Consider the following 22176-nt stretch of genomic DNA (forward strand, 5'->3'; position numbering starts at 1 on the left):
ATTATTGGGGCAGCCAATTGTATTGGGGCAGCAAACTCGCTAGCGAATTGGTTATCTGCTTGGGTTTTGGCTAAACAGTTGGCTTTCGAATCCCGCTGGCGCCGTCTTGTGATCACGCCCACTTACGGCGAATTAATAGAAACAGTAGTGGACGATCGTCATACTTGAGGAGATAATCTGCAACAGTTTTACAGTTGGGTGGCGATTTCACTTTCAAATATCCTAGGGAAAGTGTTCCATTTCTTTCGTATCCACGTAAAAATAACGAATGAATTATTTTAGCGGTCGGCTTAAATTTAACCCTAACGGATTTCTTGTATGTGAAAGTTTGTTATTTTCTCCCTGATTTGTAGGGAAATATTTCTCAACTTGACTATTTACATTTTGTAGTATCAAGCAGTGTTCAAGATGACTACCCCCATATAATATCGCTGAAATATTCGCATTTATCATTTAATCACTTGTTTGCTCAAACCGGGAGCTCAAATTACTCAGAGGAATCCAGACATGTACAAGGCTGCGTAAAAAGCATTCTGTGTCCCTACTGCAATATAGACTCGCCCAGAGTGGTCGCGATCACAAGTCGGCGCCAGCGAGATGCAAAAGCCAATCATTTAGTCAAAACCCAAGCAGTTAGCCAATTCGCTAGCAAGTTTGCAAATTGGCTGCCCCAGTATTTCCGAGACTTTCTGTAATGAGTTAACTAAATCAACTGCATTTTCACATTTCAATCTCTTAGCATTAAACTTTTCCTCAAGTTGTTGTATATTTTTTCTTTTTAATCTCTTTGCATTTCTCTACTTTTCCAATTGTTCTACATGATCTCTTTGCATTACGCTTTTTCTCAAGTTGTTGTATATTATTCCTCTTTAATCTCATTGCATTTTTCTCCTTCTCAAATTGTTGTATATTTTTCCTCTTTAATCTCATTGCATTTTTCTCCTTTTCCAATTGTTCTATATTTTCCCTACTTAATCTCCTTGAATATCTTTCCTTCTCCAGTTGTGGGATATCTTTTTTTCTTGACTCTGATTGACGATAACATTGGTTTTGACGTTTCTGTCTCATATATTGTTTGGTATATTCCCTCTTACGATCAATAACATCAGCTTTCACATGCCTCTTTTTTATTTTCTCAAGCTCAATTTGCCTGTGTAATTCTCTACTTAAGGATGCGGTAGAGTTATCATGCTCTAAAAAGTAAAAACTGTTTTCATGAGGAAAAGTGTTTTGAAGCATAGCAAATTATATATTTTCTTGAAGCCCTTGTTCCTGGAAAAAAATGATCTGAGACATGTACCACGAATTAGTCACGTGATTACTAAGTAAACATAGAGGTGTTATTTTGAATAAAAATGAATTTTGTATAAAAACCGTATGGGTTTTGTAAAAAAAAGAAAGCTGAAAAATCAAGGCAGCATCAGCCCCGCCAATGCCTCGAGAGTGTTAGAACATAGATTGCATATTTTTTTACAATGACATCAATTTACATTGTTCCTGTTATTTCACCCATAAACAAGGAATTTAAAAGCCTTTTATTTTTTATTGCAAAAAGTTCTCAAAAAATGCTTCAAGGGTTTTATTCTGCGCCAATATGTTATCATTGTGTGTGAATTTCATGAAAGTAGGTCAACTTCTGACGACGCACAATTCACTTGAATGACCTCTATGGCGTCAGATTTCTTCTGCCTGGAAACGCCAAAAAACAAAAAAATTGTCACGTTGCGCTAATTTTGGACATTTAAAGCATCAGATGGACTGATTTTTACAACCAAACACATAACATGGAGTCACTTAGTAGCCTTGCAGTAATAAAATCCAAAACTATAAAGTGCTGGGCCCGTATTCGTCCTCCAAAAAGAAGCGAAGTTGTTACAGTACACGGCGGCCCCGCATAACGTTGAACAGTTAGAGAGATAAATGACGTCATCTCATTATATATTCAAATCATGTTTACATGCGAAGCGTGGTCTGTATAACAAACACTTGCCTAGTAACCGGAGAAAGGGGTTGACATGCCTAAACACCAACCCCTAGTGCTAGTTAACTCAACACCATTCGACGTTTTGTCTTGTTCTAGCAGACACGCGACTTCCACCGCAACTTCGGAAACGGCGTCCTTGTACGGAACTTTGTCGATGGATGGCCTGGCGGCAATCCCACATAAGACACTATTTTTTTTCAAACCTCGCCGACCTCTCCCAACTGCTCGTCCGACCATGGAGCAAAATGGAGATCCATGGTCCGACCAATACAGATTTTCGGTTTATATTAAATTGTCTGCCCGACTTTTTGGAAGATGGAAATTGATCATGTTTGCTGACGAAATTTTACCCTCTTGGTTTGAATACTCAAACTTGAAGTGTGAACCCCATTGTACTGTCGGCAATGCGTTTCTGTTATAGGTAAAGTTTCGCTTTCTCTGAACTGCGTTTTGAGTTTTTCCTTGGGGCCTCTTTTTTGTGATTGATCAATAATCAGGAGCCGGAGTTGATATGATCGCGTCTTCAGTGTGCACTGTTTCCGTCGTGAAGGGATTGTGCAAATTACGCAATAAGTCAATGTTATTGTTTGCGTCCAGACTTTTATCTCAAAAACAAATTGTACAGTATACCGTTATACAAGTAGTTTTTCTTATTTTTGTTTAAAAAAAGGGTATTCTAGATGTGTTTCAGTTTTAATTTTGATAAAATTATGAGCCCAATAACTTTACAAAAGTAATAACAAAAAAAGCAAAATTCACGAAAATAACTCTACCGCATCCTTAACATATCATATTGAAGATTATTATTTTGAACCTGATCGTCCAAATCAGTAGATAAATCTTGCCCACTAAGTATGTGACATGGTTTTTGACTGTAATTGGTGGATTCATAAAAATTACTATTTATTTCTATCAACTGATAAAATAACATGCAGGCCTGTTCTTTTAAAACATTTTCGATATCAATAAGTGTTACGCTATCATCATTGAATTTATACCAGTTATTATCAGATGCTTTAATACATGTATAGTAATGTAATGGATTAGACTGATGTACTACTACACCATATAACGTGTATGAAGTATTACCATAGTAACTGTAGCTTAACCACAGTGTCATGAATATTTCACTGAACAACGAGGACCAGTACTGAGTACAACTACAAACAATAAAATACTATCTTATAATATTTAACCACAGTGGACTTGAATATTTCACTGAACAACGAGGACCAGTACTGAGTACAACTACAAACAATAAAATACTATCTTATAATATTTAACCACAGTGGACTTGAATATTTCACTGAACAACGAGGACCAGTACTGAGTACAACTACAAACAATAAAATACTATCTTATAATATTTAACCACAGTAGACTTGAATATTTCACTGAACAACGAGGACCAGTACTGAGTACAACTACAAACAATAAAATACTATCTTATAATGTTTAACCACAGTGGACTTGAATATTTCACTGAACAACGAGGACCAGTACTGAGTACAACTACAAACAATAAAATACTATCTTATAATATTTAACCACAGTGGACTTGAATATTTCACTGAACAACGAGGACCAGTACTGAGTACAACTGCAAACAGTAGAATACTGTCTTATAATGTTTAACCACAGTGGACTTGAATATTTCACTGAACAACGAGGACCAGTACTGAGTACAACTGCAAACAGTAAAATACTATCTTATAATATTTAACCACAGTGGACTTGAATATTTCACTGAACAACGAGGACCAGTATTGAGTACAACTGCAAACAGTAGAATACTGTCTTATAATGTTTAGCCACAGTGGACTTGAATATTTCACTGAACAATAAGGACCAGTATTGAGTACAACTGCAAACAGTAGAATACTGTCTTATAATGTTTAACCACAGTGGTCTTGAATATTTCACTGAGCAATGAGAACCAGTACGGAGTACAACTGCTTATAGTAGAATATTATCTTATAATATTTAACCACAGTGGTCTTGAATACTTCACTGAACAATAAGGACCAGTACTGAGTACAACTGCAAACAGTAGAATACTTAAACAATGATGAACGACCCGCCAACCCATAATGGGCGAAAGCTCACTTTGTGCGACATATATGAACGAGGCGTGAGCCGAGTACATATATGGAGCACAAAGTGTGCTTGAGTCGATTATGGGTTGTCGGTGAGTTCATTATTGTTATTATTTTGTAGAGTTGTCATTACCAGTGGATTTGCTGCCTCTAAAAAGCGGAAAAATTTGGATAAAAATCTACAGTGAACGGAATAGTTTCAAAGTCACTGGCCCGTGAATCTGAATAATTTAAAATGTCTTTTTGGAAATAGTTTCCACAATCTCATATGGCAAACTAAGAAAAAAACTAGTTTTAATCCATCAAATATTATTGTATTGAACTCATTTACACTGCGAGTGAATGATGTGTGGTGTGGAGTAGCATTACAGTGATCGCCCGAGTGAACGTCACACCGTCACTGGTACGCCGTATCGGTGTCCACCGCGGCTTGAACTACATTACGCTAGATCGCCGCTGTGGTCCAGCTGGATCGACTGTGCGTAGGGGTGCGTACCCGGGGTACATGTTCGTAGTTGCATCGTTACCCCATCCCACTAATGTTTTCAAACAATCGAGGTAGATATTATTGGCAACTGTCCTTTCTGTGTAATAGTTATTTTAAATTCCACGGGAGGGTGGGGATTTGACGAATACTTTTAAGCCAAACGCAGCGTAGCGGGCGAACAAACATGACCGGAAAGCTAGTGGGTGTTAGCCATCCTAGAAGGAGAACCAACAGTGTTAATCTCACTGTATAAAATAAACAGATACACACCTGAGAACACGGATATTTTCATTTATTTATACTATAGAACTATAAACCATATAGTTTATGGTTTATAATTCCATGTTTATACAAACTGTGCCCGGACAGTTACATTTACTAGGAGTCGACGCCGAGGAAATATAAGTCTCGTTTCGAAAATTTTGTAGTACACAAACAGAACAAATTCATCTCTCTGTACTCGTAGGCATACATTGTACCCCCATTTCGTTTGCATTTGCTTGAATAAATTATCCTCGGTTAACCTCACTTTATCAACACGATAAGGCGAACTAATCAGGAGACCACCAGGACAGTGGCATCAGTCGCGGAATCTAGAAGCGTGCATACAAGATGGAACGCTTCGCCCGAACGCGCGTTAGCGTACAGAACAGACGACGATACCTTCAAAATATTGTCTGATTTCGATATTGAAACCCGCTGTTATTGGTTATGGATCGTTTTATTTGATGCCGACTTTGGTATTAAATACTTGTTATCTAACAATTTCTCTTCTTTTTCAATAGTTTCTTCTTTATTCGTTTTCGAAATCAACATTGTATTCATCATATCCATGGGACAGGGCCTTGATGCTCAATAATGTAATACATTATCGCGAATAATCTGCTGCAATGACGTCATAAAATTCACTGGTATTGATAATGCTATAATATAATATCTTATAATGTTTAACCACAGGGGTCTTGAATATTTCACTGAACAATAAGGAACAGTACTGAGTACAACTGCAAACAGTAGAATACTATCTTATAATGTTTAACCACAGTGGTCTTGAATATCAACCTTGACCAGATTAATGACTTCTCACAAAGATCAATTGTTAACTAATGTATAAATAGAAGGCATTTTCTAATAATGAACTCCAGGTGGCTCTGATTATAATAACATGGAAAAACATACTCAAGTCACACAATGGAAATGAAATGACACATAGTTGTACAAAATTAACCCAATGCAGCTATTTGAGGAGATTACTGCTCACAGTATAAACTGACAAATGTGTTTGAAAATAAACTTTGAACAGATCTAATTACCATACAGTGACTTCACACAAAGGTCAAATATTAACTAGAGTAAAAACAAAGGCATTTTTCTATAATAAACATAAGATGGCACTGGTTCCAATAAGGATTTCATAACAACTATTACACCATAGATGTTCTCGTTAAATCCTGATACAGATTAGGAGGATTGAATTTCAAAACATTAAAATTACTTTTCTTCAACTAAAAAAAGCTTTCACAACAATTACTTTTTAACTGAAAAAATAATTACTACATATCTAATTATTTATGCATGTCAAGTGCACTAATATTGAACTTGGTTATCCTTACGCCTTTGTTTATAACATATATAACTTTGAAACTGATCGGGTAAAAACTACTTGAGTTGTCGCACCCACAAGAGATAACCAATCAGTAGCCATCTCTCATTAATTCTGCAAGCAAAATGCACCAACATCGAACTTGGCCATCGTTGCATGTTTGTTTATACCCTATATCAATTTCTGATCGATCATGTAAAAATTACTCGAGTTAACGCGCACACAAGCGAAAACCAATCAGTAGCCATCTCTCATTAATTATGCAAGAAAAATACACCAACATCGAACTCGGCCATTTTTGCATGTTTGTTTATATCATATATAAATTTCAAACCGATTGAGAAAATATACTTGAGTTATCACACCCACAAGTCACGCCAACAACAACAACAACGCCAAAATCTTCCCCTTACTATACCTTCCCCTTCGTTTACACTACACTACGGGCAAGGCAAAAATCGACTGGGTGCTTATTGAATTGACGTGCACAACTAAAGACATGCGAACAAAAATAACACTTATGAGAAAATCTGCCAATGAATATTGCCATTTATGCATTCGAGTGGTGACCCCAATCACAATCAGATCGACCAATTAGAACGCGCCGTCATATCGCATGATATTATTGTTGTAATAAATATATTAAACAGTGTGTCACGTGCACGATAGTAATTGGGTGAGAGGTAGTTTTGATTTATGCAAGCCGGTTTAACATACTTTCTCAGTTTAAAAGACCAACATTGCGCCCACCTTATATTTTTGGTTAAAATAGAAGTCTGGGATTGTTTTTCATAATTAGAAAAACAACGCCAAACTATTAATTAGTCTACAGTGATCTACAGTATATGTCGTGAAACTGATCCAAAACCTGTGATATACTCGCCTCTGGGCGGATATACCTTAAATATACTCCCTGGTAGTCCACAGCTTCTATTTTCTTTCAACGATTACCTGTTATATTATGTTGTTTCGTAGTGAACTAAGTAGACGATGATGTGGTTCGCAGTGTACGCCGATCATTGACGAGATACATGTAGTTTAAAATAAAGAATTATTCACCTATTATTCTGAGATTTCCACATGTGTTTGACATACTGATGGAGTCTGCAGTTCCAATCCCACAAAAATAACATCCTTGATCGTTGATATCTACATTGGGTATCTTTAAATCATAGTGGTTTGTTCCAGTAGTATCCACACTCCAGTCATTGTGTTTTGTAGAATCATGACCAAGGCCTTCATATGGATCTACACCGTTATATAAACCAAATATGTTATCAGCGTCATTAACTTTAGACCACTTTCCTACTCTACCATTAAAGTCTGTGATGACACAATTCAGAGTAGCATCTTCTCCTAGTAGAATATTAACATCTGTTGGTCCAACAACATCAAAACTATGACCTAGAAAGGAAAGAAGTGTCCATTGACAATATCTTCATAACTTCGTCAAACTTATATTTGGTTCAACCAATTTAAGTTTACAAAGAAGTAAAGCCAATTTATTTGTCAGGACTTGACTACGCCAATGGCAATAATGTTACTATGCGCACAAAACAACTTTAACTTACAACATGTGACAGTGTGTAAGCTTGTTTTACAATGATGTCAGTAAAAATGTATATATAACCGAAGTCTATGAGATGTAATATTACATACAATGAATGAATTAGCTTTATTGTTGCCATTATTGCATATGTAAACAAGACGTGACCCCATAACCATTTTATAGTTAACCGTTTGTAGATAACGTTCGCCCACATTTATTATGTAGGACAACACGAATGGCTTGTTCTCAACTGAAATTGATAATTGACATCTTTGGGGAACAGGAGACACTATTATGAATCGATGTAGCTGTGTTTAGCGTTACATATAAACAGCTACCTTAAAGGTGACTTGTTTACTTCCTTGTACAATTTCGTGCGATAAACTTGTATTTCTTAAACAATTTGAATCGTATAAACAGTTCATATTTATACGATTTACAGGTACATGTGTATATTATACTTACAGACTGTAACTCCAATAATCAAAACACAATAACATTTTACCAATACTCGGTTTCCAGTCAACATAATGCCGATATGGACTTCCCTTTGTCTGACCCTTCAAAATCACGTGATCTAATCAAAGGTCAACGGGAGACACTATTATGAATCTAGGTCACCAGTTGACACACTGGTTAATATATAACTATTCATAAAACGAGAGTTGCTGTATTGCATATTTTCGTTGTAATTCTTTTCAGGTAATTCAATGTCACCGTTTGAAACAAATGTTCGGCAAAACAAATGAAACAAATTAACTTTTTGTATGGCGAATTCAACGAACTCTGTAAGCGAATTAATGAACATATAGCATATAGACGGTATACAATTACTTATTAAAATTTCGACCGCTATAGTTGGCGATCCGAGGCCGGAACCCCGTGTATTGGCTATGTGGCTAAATAAACAGCCAATGACCTTAACATACATAGATATGTCTACAGCAAAGCAACGAAGTTTCAAAATACAATTATGTTTAGCTGAGTCAAATAATTGTGCGAAGTTTCCGTTTTCCGTTTGACCATTGACCTCATCAGCATATCAACGTAAATACACACAGACAAGCTTTAATGAGCCTAACTGAAATTGTATATTCGTATTCAAACTAAAATAAGGACAATGCAAACTCTAAAATTTGCTGCCTATCCCAACCACATTTTCCATCGTTAGAAGCTAATCAGCGACGGCATTAAAGTGCACGTGTAATGCTTGCTACCCAGATGTCCAAAACCAGTTCTTGGTATGTGAATATTATCATATTTATAGTTATATATCTGAGAATAAAATAAATATTTTAATAAAAAGATTGAGTCTCCAAGTTGCTGTCTACTGCTGGTCATTTATTGTATTTTAATTGGTGACGTCACAATGGAACATTGCTGCAAAGTATACTTGGTAGTCGGACTACGTTTCTGAAAAAAGCTCATGGTTGATTTATTTCGTGTATTAAATCTGCGACCTGTCACCATGGCTTACAATGGTACATTTTGAGAGTGTTCAGTAGAAATTCTCTGGTTACGATCTCTCAGTAACCGTGCATTCAATAGACAAACGTTAACTTAAATCAATTTACCCATGACATAACTACACAATTACATATGTTTGGTAGTAATAATAATATTTGGTATCGGTAATTGGTACCATATTTGGATGCATTGGTGAATGTATGTTTTTCACTGATTAATCGTTTGGCCCTGTATCATCATACTCGATGCGTAATATCACCGGTTTCTTTTGTAGATCGCTATATTGATGCAACGAAAAACGACTAACCGTTTTCTGAGTGCAAACGTTGCACTCGAATTTGTGTTTTGGGGTTGCTTTGATATACCCATTCACAGAGGACGGAAATCCAGGGCGATTTTTCAATTTCACCCGCCAACGAACGTCAATTTGTAAGCGGTGATCGTTTGTTAGTGATTACTTATTGGGATACTGTCACCAAGTTGCATTGCTGTTGTTATGAAGATGCTATGGGACGACGCTCTCAGTGGTGTCGTCCACATGCCGTCATAACAACGCATGCAAAGTATTAAGACTATTGGTTGAACGATTAACACTGTCGATTATAAAAATGGGAGTTTCTAGCATAATATGGTGGAAGAAGACCGGGGGCTTATGGCGACGATTGAAGTTGTAATAAATAAATGGCTGTACTATATACTACTGATGTCCTAGAGTACCACTCACTGCCTTGCGAGTTACCAATTCCCCATTACAACCTTCCCATATATTCAACCTGACGAGCCATCCACCTATAACAACCCTGATAGACGAAACCCGCATTGTTTACATTGGTGGAGAATCCACTCAACACGCGACGCCAAGACACAAGATTATATTCAATCTATGGTACGTATTATTTTATTAATTTTGATATATACTTGGTTTATGGCCTCTGATTTGCCTCATATTATTCAAACAAGATCTAGAGCTAAAGTAAACAAAATGACTTATACTCCAATCCAAGAATTTATGTCTAACATTGAAGATGGTGAACCCAATTTACCCAATTTTGTACTTTCAATCAGTGGTCGGAAGAGAAAACGTTCCGCGCATTCCTACTATTTTTAGGCGTGTTAGCATTTGATTGGCATAGGAATCTTTCACAACAAATTAAAACTACATTCACGGAACTAGAAACCGAGTTTAAAACACATTTTCGCAATAAATCTACCGAGTGGTTTGTATCTAAATCTCTGGATAATATAAAACAACAGATATGTCAAAGTGCTGCAGAATATGCGCGTGTTTTAACTTTAGAGGTCGAGAAATCTAATGGTGACACCAACAATTTACTTATCACGTTTCTTAAAGGTTTGCAAAACGAGTACGCTCCATATATCATTCTAAAAAATCCCAAAACAATGGAGGAGGCTTTTGGATATATGTTATGAATATGAACTTATCGCACATACTAATTCCTGGCGTACCCAGTGCTAGCGCTAATAATTTGACCACCCACGCACGTTCGACGAAACTGGATAAATTACAATTACAAATGGGAGAAAATGCAAAACATTTATCAGAGCTTCAGATGAGTAAAGACGAAGACATTACTGGCAGTATAAACCACATACACTCTCAGAGTACATCACACTCACGCATACCGCAACATTATCGACAGCAGTCTGACATGACAAAATCCGTTCCGTATCACTACAGGGTGACGGATATGCCCAAGGAAGGAGTAATGGTACATTTTTCAACCAACGTAAATCTTTGTACTGTTCAAATTGCCAAATGGTCGGTCACGCTACAGAGAAATGCGTACATGGATCTAGCAAATATTGTGATTATTGCAACAGACCTGGTCACGACAATTCAGAATGTTGGTCCCGGCCCTCGCACTATAAACGACGACAACCACAAACTTACCACGACCGAAATTTCTCGTCCAGCTTGCTATAATTGTTGTTCGGAAAACTATAAAGCATTTCAATGTAATCAGAGGTCTTTAAACTACCACAATCAGTCACGGTAAGTGGTGGTGTGTCTGTTTCATGATCACAATAAACTTAACCCATCACAGTTCCCATTAAATTCCATTGCTCTTCCTGGATCGCACGATATACATTTCGATAATTTGATTAATGTACAAATTAAGAGCTATAATATTCAATGTTTATTAGATAGTGATGCCATGATAAGTTGTGCAAATAATAATATTTTCAAGAAAATCCCATCTCTCCGCCACATTCCGCGCTCTAAACCAACGGTTTCTAGAATCACTACAGCTTCGTGTGATCCACTAAAGTAGAAGGTGTTTCAGAAACTTCTGTCATTATTGGCTCTCAAAAAGTAAAATTACATCTCTACATTATCCCAGAATTATGGCAAGATATCATTTTAGCCCAGGATTGTTTGGCCATACATAAAGTTAAAGTTGATTATGGTTCCAATAAATTTAGTTTTCAAACGCCTACAACATTTTCCGCTGCTCGTAGTTTCGCTATTCCACCTAAAACTGAATGTATTCAAGCGACAAATACTAAGGGATACTATTCTGCGAAATAAAGCAGCATTCGTTGGCAGAGATGGTCAAATTGGGTTTTGTAATATCTTTTCTCATGAAATTCAACTAAAACCTGACGTGCGCCCAGTGAACCGACAACCGTATCGACTTAACCTAAATCAAAGAGAATCCCTTAACGAACAAATTACCGAAACCAGGGCATAATTGAGGAAACAGTCAGCCAATGGAATGCTCCTATCGTTCTAGTTAATAAACCAAATGGCAAAATATGTTTTACTTGTGATTTTAGAGGTCTCAACTCTCAAACCTTCCCGTTTAATTTTCCCCTCCCCAAAGCACAAGATTGTCTAGAATATATGGGCGTTAATAAACCTACTCTATTTACAACTCTGGATGTACAGTCGTCTTTTTCACCAATTAGAATTATCTCCGAATTCCAGGGACTGTACAACATTTAAAACAGCAAACAATCCTTATCGATACAAGCGTGTGCCCATGGGATCTTGTAATTCTAGTGCCCAGTTCCAAAGAACATTATTCGCTATTTTCAACAATGTATTATGGAAATACCTCATGATATATATTGACGATATATTTATATTTTCCCCTACATTTGAATCGCATATACAACATATAGATTTTGTTCTGCAGACGTTCATTAAAAGTGGTCTAAAACTGAAACCAGGTAAATGCCAATTTGCTAAAATTCAGATTAAATTCTTGGGGCACGTACTGTCAGCGGAAGGTATCTCGCCGGATTCAGAGAAAATATCGGCTATTGCGAATTATCCTCGTCCCACTACAGTACGCGAAGTCAGAGCTTTCACTGGTCTAGCAAATTATTACAGAAAATGCATTAGACATTTTTCAGCAATTGCTAGTCCGTTATATAACTTAACTAAATCTAACACTAAATTTGTATGGACAGACAAATGTGAACAGGCATTTGTCGAGTTGAAAGATAAATTGTGTAACTATCCTGTTTTAGGGTTCCCAGATTTTAACAAAGAATTCGAAATTTATTGCGATGCCAGAACTAAAGCAGTGGCTTTCACCCTAGAACAGGTTCAAGATTCTAAACAAAGATTAATTTTCGCCTCAGGTCACAAATTATCAAAACAACAAGCACGTTGGTCAATTGGGGATTTGGAGCTATACTCATTATATTATGTTCTAAATTCTATGTTCTATTATTGTTCAAAATTTTATTCCCACATTAGTACACAGACTGAGAGTCTTGAGGCTTTTGATTTCACACGTACAAACGCAGACACACCAGCAAACAACGGGAATGTTGCTTCACAGCCACCTGCTACTTTCATATCTCGTCTCACAACGAATAATAACAATGCGGTATCCCCGAAGGATGCACTCAACACTCTGGTTTCACAAGCAGGTGAGACATCATTAACAACCTCGCCATTGTCTTGTTATGATGCAGACAATAGTGATGAGCAAGACTTTGGTGATCGAGTTAACAAAAGGAAATTACACAAAAGACGTAAAGTGAAGCGTTTCTATGCTAACTCCATTAATTTGGACTTTCTTAGGGAAACAATTAAATCAGACGATGAGGTGAAAGAACATGAGGTATATGATGTGAATTTAACAGCACAAGTTTTCTCTTTAGGTATAAACGAATCTAACGATTCCAACAGTGATTCTACTTCCAGTGCCGATAATTCTAACCTTATTTCTTCATCCCCTGACAGTGAAAATACTTCCAGTAATAATTCACACACGAATTCAGATGATGATATTTGGCTAAAAGAATCATGTTACAGGCCCAATATCATATGATAGTGGACAGTGCTCTCTATTGACTAGCGTCCCCCATCGGTTAAACGACGGATTCTAAGCAAATAATTAAACAACTGGTAATCCTTAAGGTCCTACAAAATCAAACTTTGAAACGTATGCACGATTCGCCTACCGCCGCTAATCATGCAGGTTTTGAACGTACATACGCACTGCTTAGAGATATTTTGGCAAAACAAACGTACAATTACGTGAAGACATGTGAACGCTGTCATACTAGAAAACGAGCAAACATTTATTGTAAATCAAATTTCCTGTCACAGTCCTTTGTCTACCCAATGCATAGAGTTTGTATGGCTTTGATAGGCCCCCTGCCTAAAACAAAATATTTATTTATGTTCTTATTTTTACCGACGCCCTAACACGATACCCGGTATGCTACACTCTAAAAGATGCTAGATCCGAAAGCATAGCATACAAACTAGTTGAGTTTTTTAGTATGTTTGGGGTGGTCAGGGAAATACATAGTGATTGCTGTAATAATCTTCTTTCTCAGGTAATTCTATATGTTTGCCGTATATTCAATGTCAACAAACGCATTTCAGCAAGTAGACATCCTAGAGCACAAGGTCTAACTGAACGAGCAATTCAAACGCTCATTCATACTATCTCTATGCAATCAGCAAAATAGCTCCCATTTGCATTATTTTCTCAGCACATTTCGATAAACGCTACGACTGGTGTTAGTCCCGCTTTCATGTTATTCGGTTTCCCGCCAACTTTTCCCGTAGACATAGAATGTACGCCATCTACGACAGGATATATAAATGTTAGCACTCACTATAATAATTTAGCCATACATAGAAAACATGCCTGAAAAGTTGCACTCAACAATACTCGTATGTTCCAACAAGAAATGATTAATCGCTATAACCGTCACAAACATCCTATCAATTTTGAAGTTAACGAATTGGTATATGTACATTTTCCATCACGTGGTAAGTTCATACATCAATTTAGTGGTCCCTACAGAATTTTTGAGACATACCCTACAAATACAGCCAAACGTATTGACCCTGAAAGTGGAAAGAAACTTCGTCATGTTGTTTAGTATGACCGCCTAAAACTGGCATTTATTAGACCCACTTGCTATGACAACCAGGTTAATGATATCCCTTAAGCTGAACATAAAGACATAATAGCGGATAACCAAACAGAACAGACTAATAGCCAAGATTCACAAGACATTAGCCTTGAATCGTCACAATCGTCAACTTCTAGTGATGAATCTGAATATATAGTTGAAAAAAATCATAAAATGTCGTTGGAATAAAGGAGTTAGGGAATATCTTTGTAAATGGCAAGGATATCCCAGTAATCGTAATTCATATGTGCCGTACATCGATCTCAACTACGTGGCACAACAATTCGTAGATACAAACACTATCCCCACCGTAGGGAAGAATTCACGGCCTAAACGTAATTTTATTAGATCTATACTGAAAGAGAATAACATGCCACTGTTTAACTCTTATCTATTTTAACATTATAATAATTCTTTTTCTTTTTATTTTGTATTCTTTTTTGTTAATCCACTTTTGTTCAGTAACACACATATTTTAGGTGCCGTTTTCCTACGAATTTTATCATATAGGTAACGTAAAGCTTCAAAATAACAATTTGAATTTGTCTTATTGTCACCCTCCTATTGACCCATAGCGGAGTCTATATTTTAACACCCCATACATACTTTGTTAACGCATTGCACAGATTTTGTCATGTGGGTGGTATTACTGAAAACACGCATTCATCATGTTTTGACATCAAGACCCTATAACGTATCGTGATAAAAGAGGTCCAAAGACAATACGATATTCCTTAGTCCCATATCTATTGTTATAATTTCACGCATCTATACATTTGTTTTAAGTGATAATAGTAGTAAAAGATACATTGCAACAATTACGAAATGAGCATCATCACGTGATTCCTGACAGAAGACACAAAATATGCATATGGTCGGTGATTGGTCCCTTTAAACAAATATGCTACGCCCTATTGGCTAAGCCAGCATTCCCTCGACGAAAGATTACTGTCCCGTTTATAGCTCTGTGCATATTTAACTGTGGTGAGTATATCGAGTCAGTTAAACCCCGACATCAGCGTATTCAACTGCTCTCCTAAATATTTGACAAGATAATTGAGGTAAGGAATTTAAAATGTATATATATATATATATATAAGTATAATAAACAATAACTTAGGCTTAATGAGTTTGACAAGAAGTAAAATAAAATTACTATTATTTACAAACATAGTTGCAAATGAGTAATATTTTATGTTTTCCCCTTGTTGCAGATCCTGTATACAAGTCTAATTATTGTGGTGATCCTGAATATAATATGACCATCTTGTCCAGACGCGGTCCAGACACATCTGGAAGACTCGCGGTCCAGACGAATCTAAAAAGACTCTTGTGTCAGACTCGTCCATCATTTTAACATTATAATCATCCTATTTATTTAATCACCGAAATTGTTTTTATATTTTCTTCTATCTGTATTTAATTTTTATATATTTCTTGTTGTTTGTATTTGATTTAATACAATTCCTAATGTCTGTACTTACTTTTATGTAGTTCCTACTGTATGTATATATTTTAACTATACGTTCCAACGGTCCAAAAATGGAGTCATTTTCATCTTTCGTTGGACAGGACAGTGCCACCAAGTTGCATTGCTGTTGTCATGACGATGCTATAAGGCGACGCCCTCAGTGGTGGAGTCCACATGTCGTCATAACAACGCATGCAAAGTATTAAGACTATTGGTTGAACGATTAACACTGTCGATTATAAAAATGGGAGGTTTTAGCGTAACAGGAGGTAACAGGACCGGGGGCTTATGGCGACAATTGAAGTTGTAATAAATATATGGCTGTACTATACTACTGATGTCCTTACGACTGAATGGTGCGCATACGTGTCGAGCGATCCTAGAGTACCACTCACTGTCTTGCGAGTTACCTATTCCCCGTTACAACCACTTCCCGTATATTCAACCTGACGAGCCATCCACCTATAACAACCCTGATAGACGAAACCCGCATTGTTTGCAATACTGACTGTGCAATGTAATTCCACCAGAAGACCAATTGTTCCATAATATTTTGTACCCGCTTAATACTATAGGATGACATAAGACAATTATATTAAATTGATCTCCAAACAAATCTCTAATTCACAAACTAAAAAATAAGTTGCACACGGACGTTTGATGGCGCAGTTTCATATCATGTCTAATATCTCATGAACCATATGCTAGTTTTTGATGAAACTTGATACATAAATATCCTGAGCTAATGCGTAGATTTGATTAGGTTTTGGTTTAAGGATGTATGCTACAAAATAAAAAACCCATGGAAAATCGTTTAAAATACTACAGGTGTACAGGACATGTTACTCTAAACTCATAGAAAAGAAAAAAACATGGGGTTAATGTACTAATTTTTAAGATACACAACTCACAATTATGCTGAGTCAGCATTTTTAAGTAGCTTTAATAAATAACTTAAGTTGTCATTTATACTCGGTCTTAATCCACATTTTTACTGAAATTGGTTTTATCCTATCAGCACATAATATGAGTTCATATTTAAATTCAATTCTAATGAATTTAAGAAATTACCTATTTAAAGAAAACAATAGTTTCCTTCATTTGGTTTTGTATTTTAGATAAAAAAATTCATAGAAACTGTCCTACAAAAAATTTCATCCATGGAAATCTCTTGAAATTGTGTATATGTCGAGTGCTTATGAAGTTATTCCATATTATACATTGAAAATGGTATGTTAATGCACTACTTTTTGAGAAATAATTAGTTTAATTGTCAGTTTCAATAATCTTGGTGGCCATGTTGGATCATTTGCGTGACCTTTGACCTTTGCCAGTCCCCTTGTCAATATACATACCGGGGTACATCAAATATGGTCATGTACATCCAACATCAGTAGATTATATTGTTTTATATATGAAGTACAGTTTATATATATTGGCTGGGTGCTTGGGAGAATATTCTTACCTTTCATTGGAAATATAGAAATTCAAAGTCAAGCCACTATTAATGCACTGAAGTATTATTTTCTTCTGAGGGATACTGATGAAAGCATTGTATTCTCAGTTAGGGCACAGGTGTGTATGGTGGTGGGGAGGGGTGTGGTGTGCTGTAACATACATACAAGGCAGAGTATGACTAGTGTTACCATACATGAAGTGACAAAAAGATCAGTATTGTTTAATTGTAAGTAATATTTATTTTGTGTTCTGTTTTTTTAAATATTCATATATCGATAAATAAATAAAAGTGGTCCATAAATACTAATATAATTAAATATTTCACATATTTTAAAATCATATAACACTTGCTTTATCATTTTATTAATATACAATTGTATGTATTTAATTTTTTTTAAATCTGGATATAAATACACATATTTAGATACAATAACCTTCAATGGACAAAAAAAGTGTTTTCTTTTCAGAAAATATGCCAACATTGCATGAATAATCCCATTTTCACCCTATGAGACATTTACATACCAAATATCAGTCTAGTGTTCTCAAAGAAGTCATGTAATGAATGGATGGATTAGTGAACTAAAAAAATATCACAAGAGTCATTAATCATTGTTTTAAATATAGTTACTTCTTTTCAAAAAACTGCGATAGTGACAAGAATGTTTTTTTATGTTTGGTTACCCGTGGATGACCAAAATAATCTTCACTAAGCAACTTCACCAATCCATCTATCCCTCCTCTGCTATAAGCCAAGTTCAAGTGACAAAAAGCCAGACCAGAAGCAGCTATTTTCTCAGCCATACACTTTGTAATTACCTTCTTACTTATTAGTTGACTAAGAGAAGACAGATTTTTCTTTTTACACAATAGAAATTCAAGAGCTTCTATAATAAAATCAACAGAGAAGCTATGTTTACTAATATGGCTGATGTCAACATTACATTTACCAATCAATTGTTGAAGCATATGTACATCATGTTTTGCATTGTGAGCACTGTATTCAGTGTGTAAATAATCATTAACCAGGTTTTCTTCAGAGTAAGATGATCGAGGTGGTAAAATTTCACGAAATACAGAGAGCGTATCAGAAAAGCAGCAATGTTTATGTTTCAGTTTGTCTAAAAGACCATATCTTTGCACAGAACTAACCAGAATCCTAGCATCAAAATTCTTACAGTTATGTGCAACTAACACAGAATTTAATGGAATCCATTCTATAAAACTCTCAAGAGCATCTTTCTGTGATAATGTTGGTACTAAATTAAAGTTATGAAACAGTTTACCACATGTATATGTCAACCCAGTTACATTGGATGCTGCTGGATGTATTGGCTGACAGGGGTCAACATACTCATCAAATATTTTACCATCATAAGATGCAGCAATCTGACAAATTGAGGAATCAATACCAAATGATGTTGTTTCAAGATCAAATACAACAACAGGAGAATCTTGAAGTATTTTTACTGGAAAACTTACAGGAGCATTAACTGGTTCAGGAATACATGTAATATCAATGTCATTTCTAATTGCAATGTTTGTGTTGTATGTGTCACCTTCTCTTAACTCAGTAGCATTACATTTTTTGTTTCGCTCCTCTTTTAATTGTATACGTCTAAGTTTGTATTTTTTGTTTTCTGTCTGCATCTTTCTTTTTCTTGCTTTATTGTCTAGTTTTATTCCCCTCACCTGTGAAACAATTCCAGGAGATAGTCCATTTTCTTTGTTAACACTACAAACATATGTGTATCCACTATTTTTCTGTGAAACTGCTGCTGCAATGCGGATATTTAAACTTTCTGATTTACTGTAATGTCTGTTTTTTGGTGCTTTAGAAGCAACAGTGTTATGAAAACTTTCATTGGCTTGTGTTGAACTCATAAGAGAAAGTTTATTTGCACATGCAGCATAAATTTCAAAAATAGATTTTAAATCTTTACGCAATTCTACCCCAGAAAGATCTTTACCATATGGAAGACGTTTGTGGCAGTAAGTATCTGGCTGACGTTGGTAACCACACCATTTACGATCACATGATTCATGAGATCCAAATGCATGGGGAACAATGGCAAGCAAGTTTTTATTGATTAAAGCTGGCCTACCTTTGTTCTGAGTAACAGCATAGGAAAAACATGTTTGAAAATACTTGATAACACGTGGTGTTAATATTTTGTGAGTTTTTGAAAGTTCATATAATTTATTTCCTAGACCTTTTTTGGTGTGGTTCATATCTGGTCTCTTTTCAATATCTTGGTTAATTTCTGTTCTTAGTTTATGAATGGTTGTTGTATCATCATCCATAGTTAAAGATACTGTTTTAGCACTAGTTTTGTTAATAGTTTTTACCACTTCAACAGCAATATCTCCTTCCATAGCTTTGGAACTCCCTGTCCAGTTTTTACGACAGTCATGTTTTCTTGTGTTCATATCCCCATTTTCACAAATTTTGCATCCCTTTGAACGCACAGCATATCCCATAATTTTACCAGTTGCTTCCCCTATAGCAGCACCATGACCTGACAGACTGTTATATTCTTTGCCAGAGCCACGGCGCTGCCATGCACCATCAAAGGAAATATCAACTTGATTTTCATGTGAACTAAGTTTTTGTTCTTCAGTAAGAGCTTTAACACACAGTCGTTTTGCAACATTCTCAATACCAACACCTGCTTCTCTTTCTCTTTTCTTTAATGTCTTGTGGTGTATACCCGGTATATTCAGTGAGGCAAGGAAGTTATTCACATGAGTCTCTCCCATTCCACTGTGTACCATTCCTATGTTATGAAATAAGAAACAACTTAGATTAACATTTTATAAGATTAGTTTTTGCTGCCCTACATTACTAAAAGTATGATCACCAATATATGACCATAAGAGGTTAATAATTGAGATGAATCCTTAGTTTGCCTGTAAATCTTACCGGTGGCTAATTTGGTATTTACATCAAATATAGGTAATCCTTGGTTTGATTTGGCATTCCTATGTGTCGAACCTGTATACACATGGTTTACAGCACCACATCTCTGGCAAGGTATATACAGTACACTACCAAGACCATATCGTCTCTCCTCCTGGCAATCCACCAGAACAAGGTGTTCACAACACACAGCACAGGCTTTTAATCCCTCAGCTAGAACAGACAGCTGTACTATTCTGCGTCCAACATTCCAATTTATAGCACTTTCTGAAGTAACTTCTGTAAAGATAAATCAGATTATCATTACAGTCATCATGTAAATAAATTTCATGCAATTTGCACTACTATACTGGCTAACAGATATTGACAACAGTAAGATGTTAACATACTATCTGTGCTATTCGTAAGAAATGTATGAATATTTACAGAAATAAAAAGAAACCATTATTCCAAAATCATCATTTCCAAAGGAGCCATAGGCAAAACAGAAACTCTCTCACATTCAGATAATGTGAAAAATAACAATAATTTTTAGGTCATGGCTTATTTTCAGAAAAAACATTTATTGGGAGAAAATGTCCAAAAATATATATTACAATGTATTTAGAACAAAAATATTTGACACAATAACAAATAGAAAAAATAAAATTCAAGTATCTACTATAATATGCAAGTATTTTAATTTTAATTTCCTTAACACAGCCGCAAGTTCATCATGTTACATGTTAATTTTTTTCTGAAGAGTAAACAGATGAAATTTCAATGCTCTAAATTTATAACACTGGGAAAATAAATATGGATTTCAAAACAGCAAAATATAGAAAATATTTGAACATGCTGTTTATTCATAGTTAAAATTGTATCCCCTTGGTTATATGGAAGTGTGAGGACAATCATGCCCTCAAATTGGGGGTTTTGTGCGTATAGTTAAAATTACCAGTTCGCGTTGAAGGCACCTCGTCATAATTAATGAAAGCTGCAGACGACGCGACAGACAAACTTCGTTGTCAAATATTTTTTTTATCACAATTTCTGTATTTAGTGAAACAGGAATTAGGAAAAAATAAACACTGTTTCCCCCAAAATAAGCATAATCTGATGTTCATAAAAACAAATAAAATGTGAAAATATATTGATTCGAGTTGTGGATAACAGTTGCAGACGACTCAACCAAAGTTTACGTCGTAAACTGACACCGTACGTACGTACCTGAATTTGATTCTAAAACTACTTCAGCAACTTTCTTATGTTGGCGGTTCGCCTGGATAACTGCCAATCTTCTTCTCTTCTCTTTCTCGGTCAAAAATCCTTTAAATTTGCGTGCATTCGGCGATCGCGAAGCGTACTTGTTTGTTGTGGCAGCCATCTTGAAAGTCTGCTTCAAATGCGCAGAACGTATGCGCAGTGCATTTCCGCGCATACAACCTTAAGCTATGAATATTGATTACTTAATAATAATTGCATGATAATTAGCTAATGCTTAGCTGTTCCATGGCTTTTCCACATATATCCAAAGAACTACTAATTGGATTGTGATGAAACTTAGTACATATATGTTCTAGGACAATCCACAGACCTGTTTAGTTGAGTAAAATAGATGCATATCGATTACCAAATTGTCTAAATTGTGCTCTTCCGCTGATATTTCGATTACGAGTCATTACATAACAATGAAACTTGCTATATAGATGCCCTGGGATTATGTGCAGATCTTATCGATTTTTAGTTA

The 22176-nt window shown here is 35.7% G+C and overlaps 2 protein-coding genes across 2 annotated transcripts; both read right to left on the reverse strand.

Moving 5' to 3' along the window:
• Positions 1–7221: 7221 nt before the first annotated feature.
• LOC146746026 (uncharacterized) lies at positions 7222–8249 on the reverse strand. Its single transcript, XM_085498902.1, has 2 exons — positions 8185–8249; positions 7222–7574 (listed from the first exon to the last, which is right to left on the reverse strand). Exons 1-2 carry the CDS (start codon positions 8246–8248, stop codon positions 7222–7224), a joined length of 417 nt encoding a protein of 138 aa, XP_085355028.1. The 5' UTR covers position 8249.
• A 9494-nt stretch (positions 8250–17743) lies between these two features.
• LOC146746027 (uncharacterized) lies at positions 17744–21876 on the reverse strand. The gene is made up of 3 exons (XM_085499308.1): positions 21657–21876; positions 20451–20726; positions 17744–20304 (listed from the first exon to the last, which is right to left on the reverse strand). The coding sequence occupies exons 1-3, from the start codon at positions 21865–21867 to the stop codon at positions 18155–18157; spliced, it is 2637 nt and encodes an 878-aa protein (XP_085355434.1). The 5' UTR covers positions 21868–21876; the 3' UTR covers positions 17744–18154.
• Positions 21877–22176: the final 300 nt, after the last annotated feature.

The sequence above is a fragment of the Saccoglossus kowalevskii genome, chromosome 5 (assembly GCF_978046115.1).
Source record: "Saccoglossus kowalevskii chromosome 5, keSacKowa6.1, whole genome shotgun sequence".
In the NCBI taxonomy this organism is placed as follows: Eukaryota; Metazoa; Hemichordata; class Enteropneusta; family Harrimaniidae; genus Saccoglossus; species Saccoglossus kowalevskii.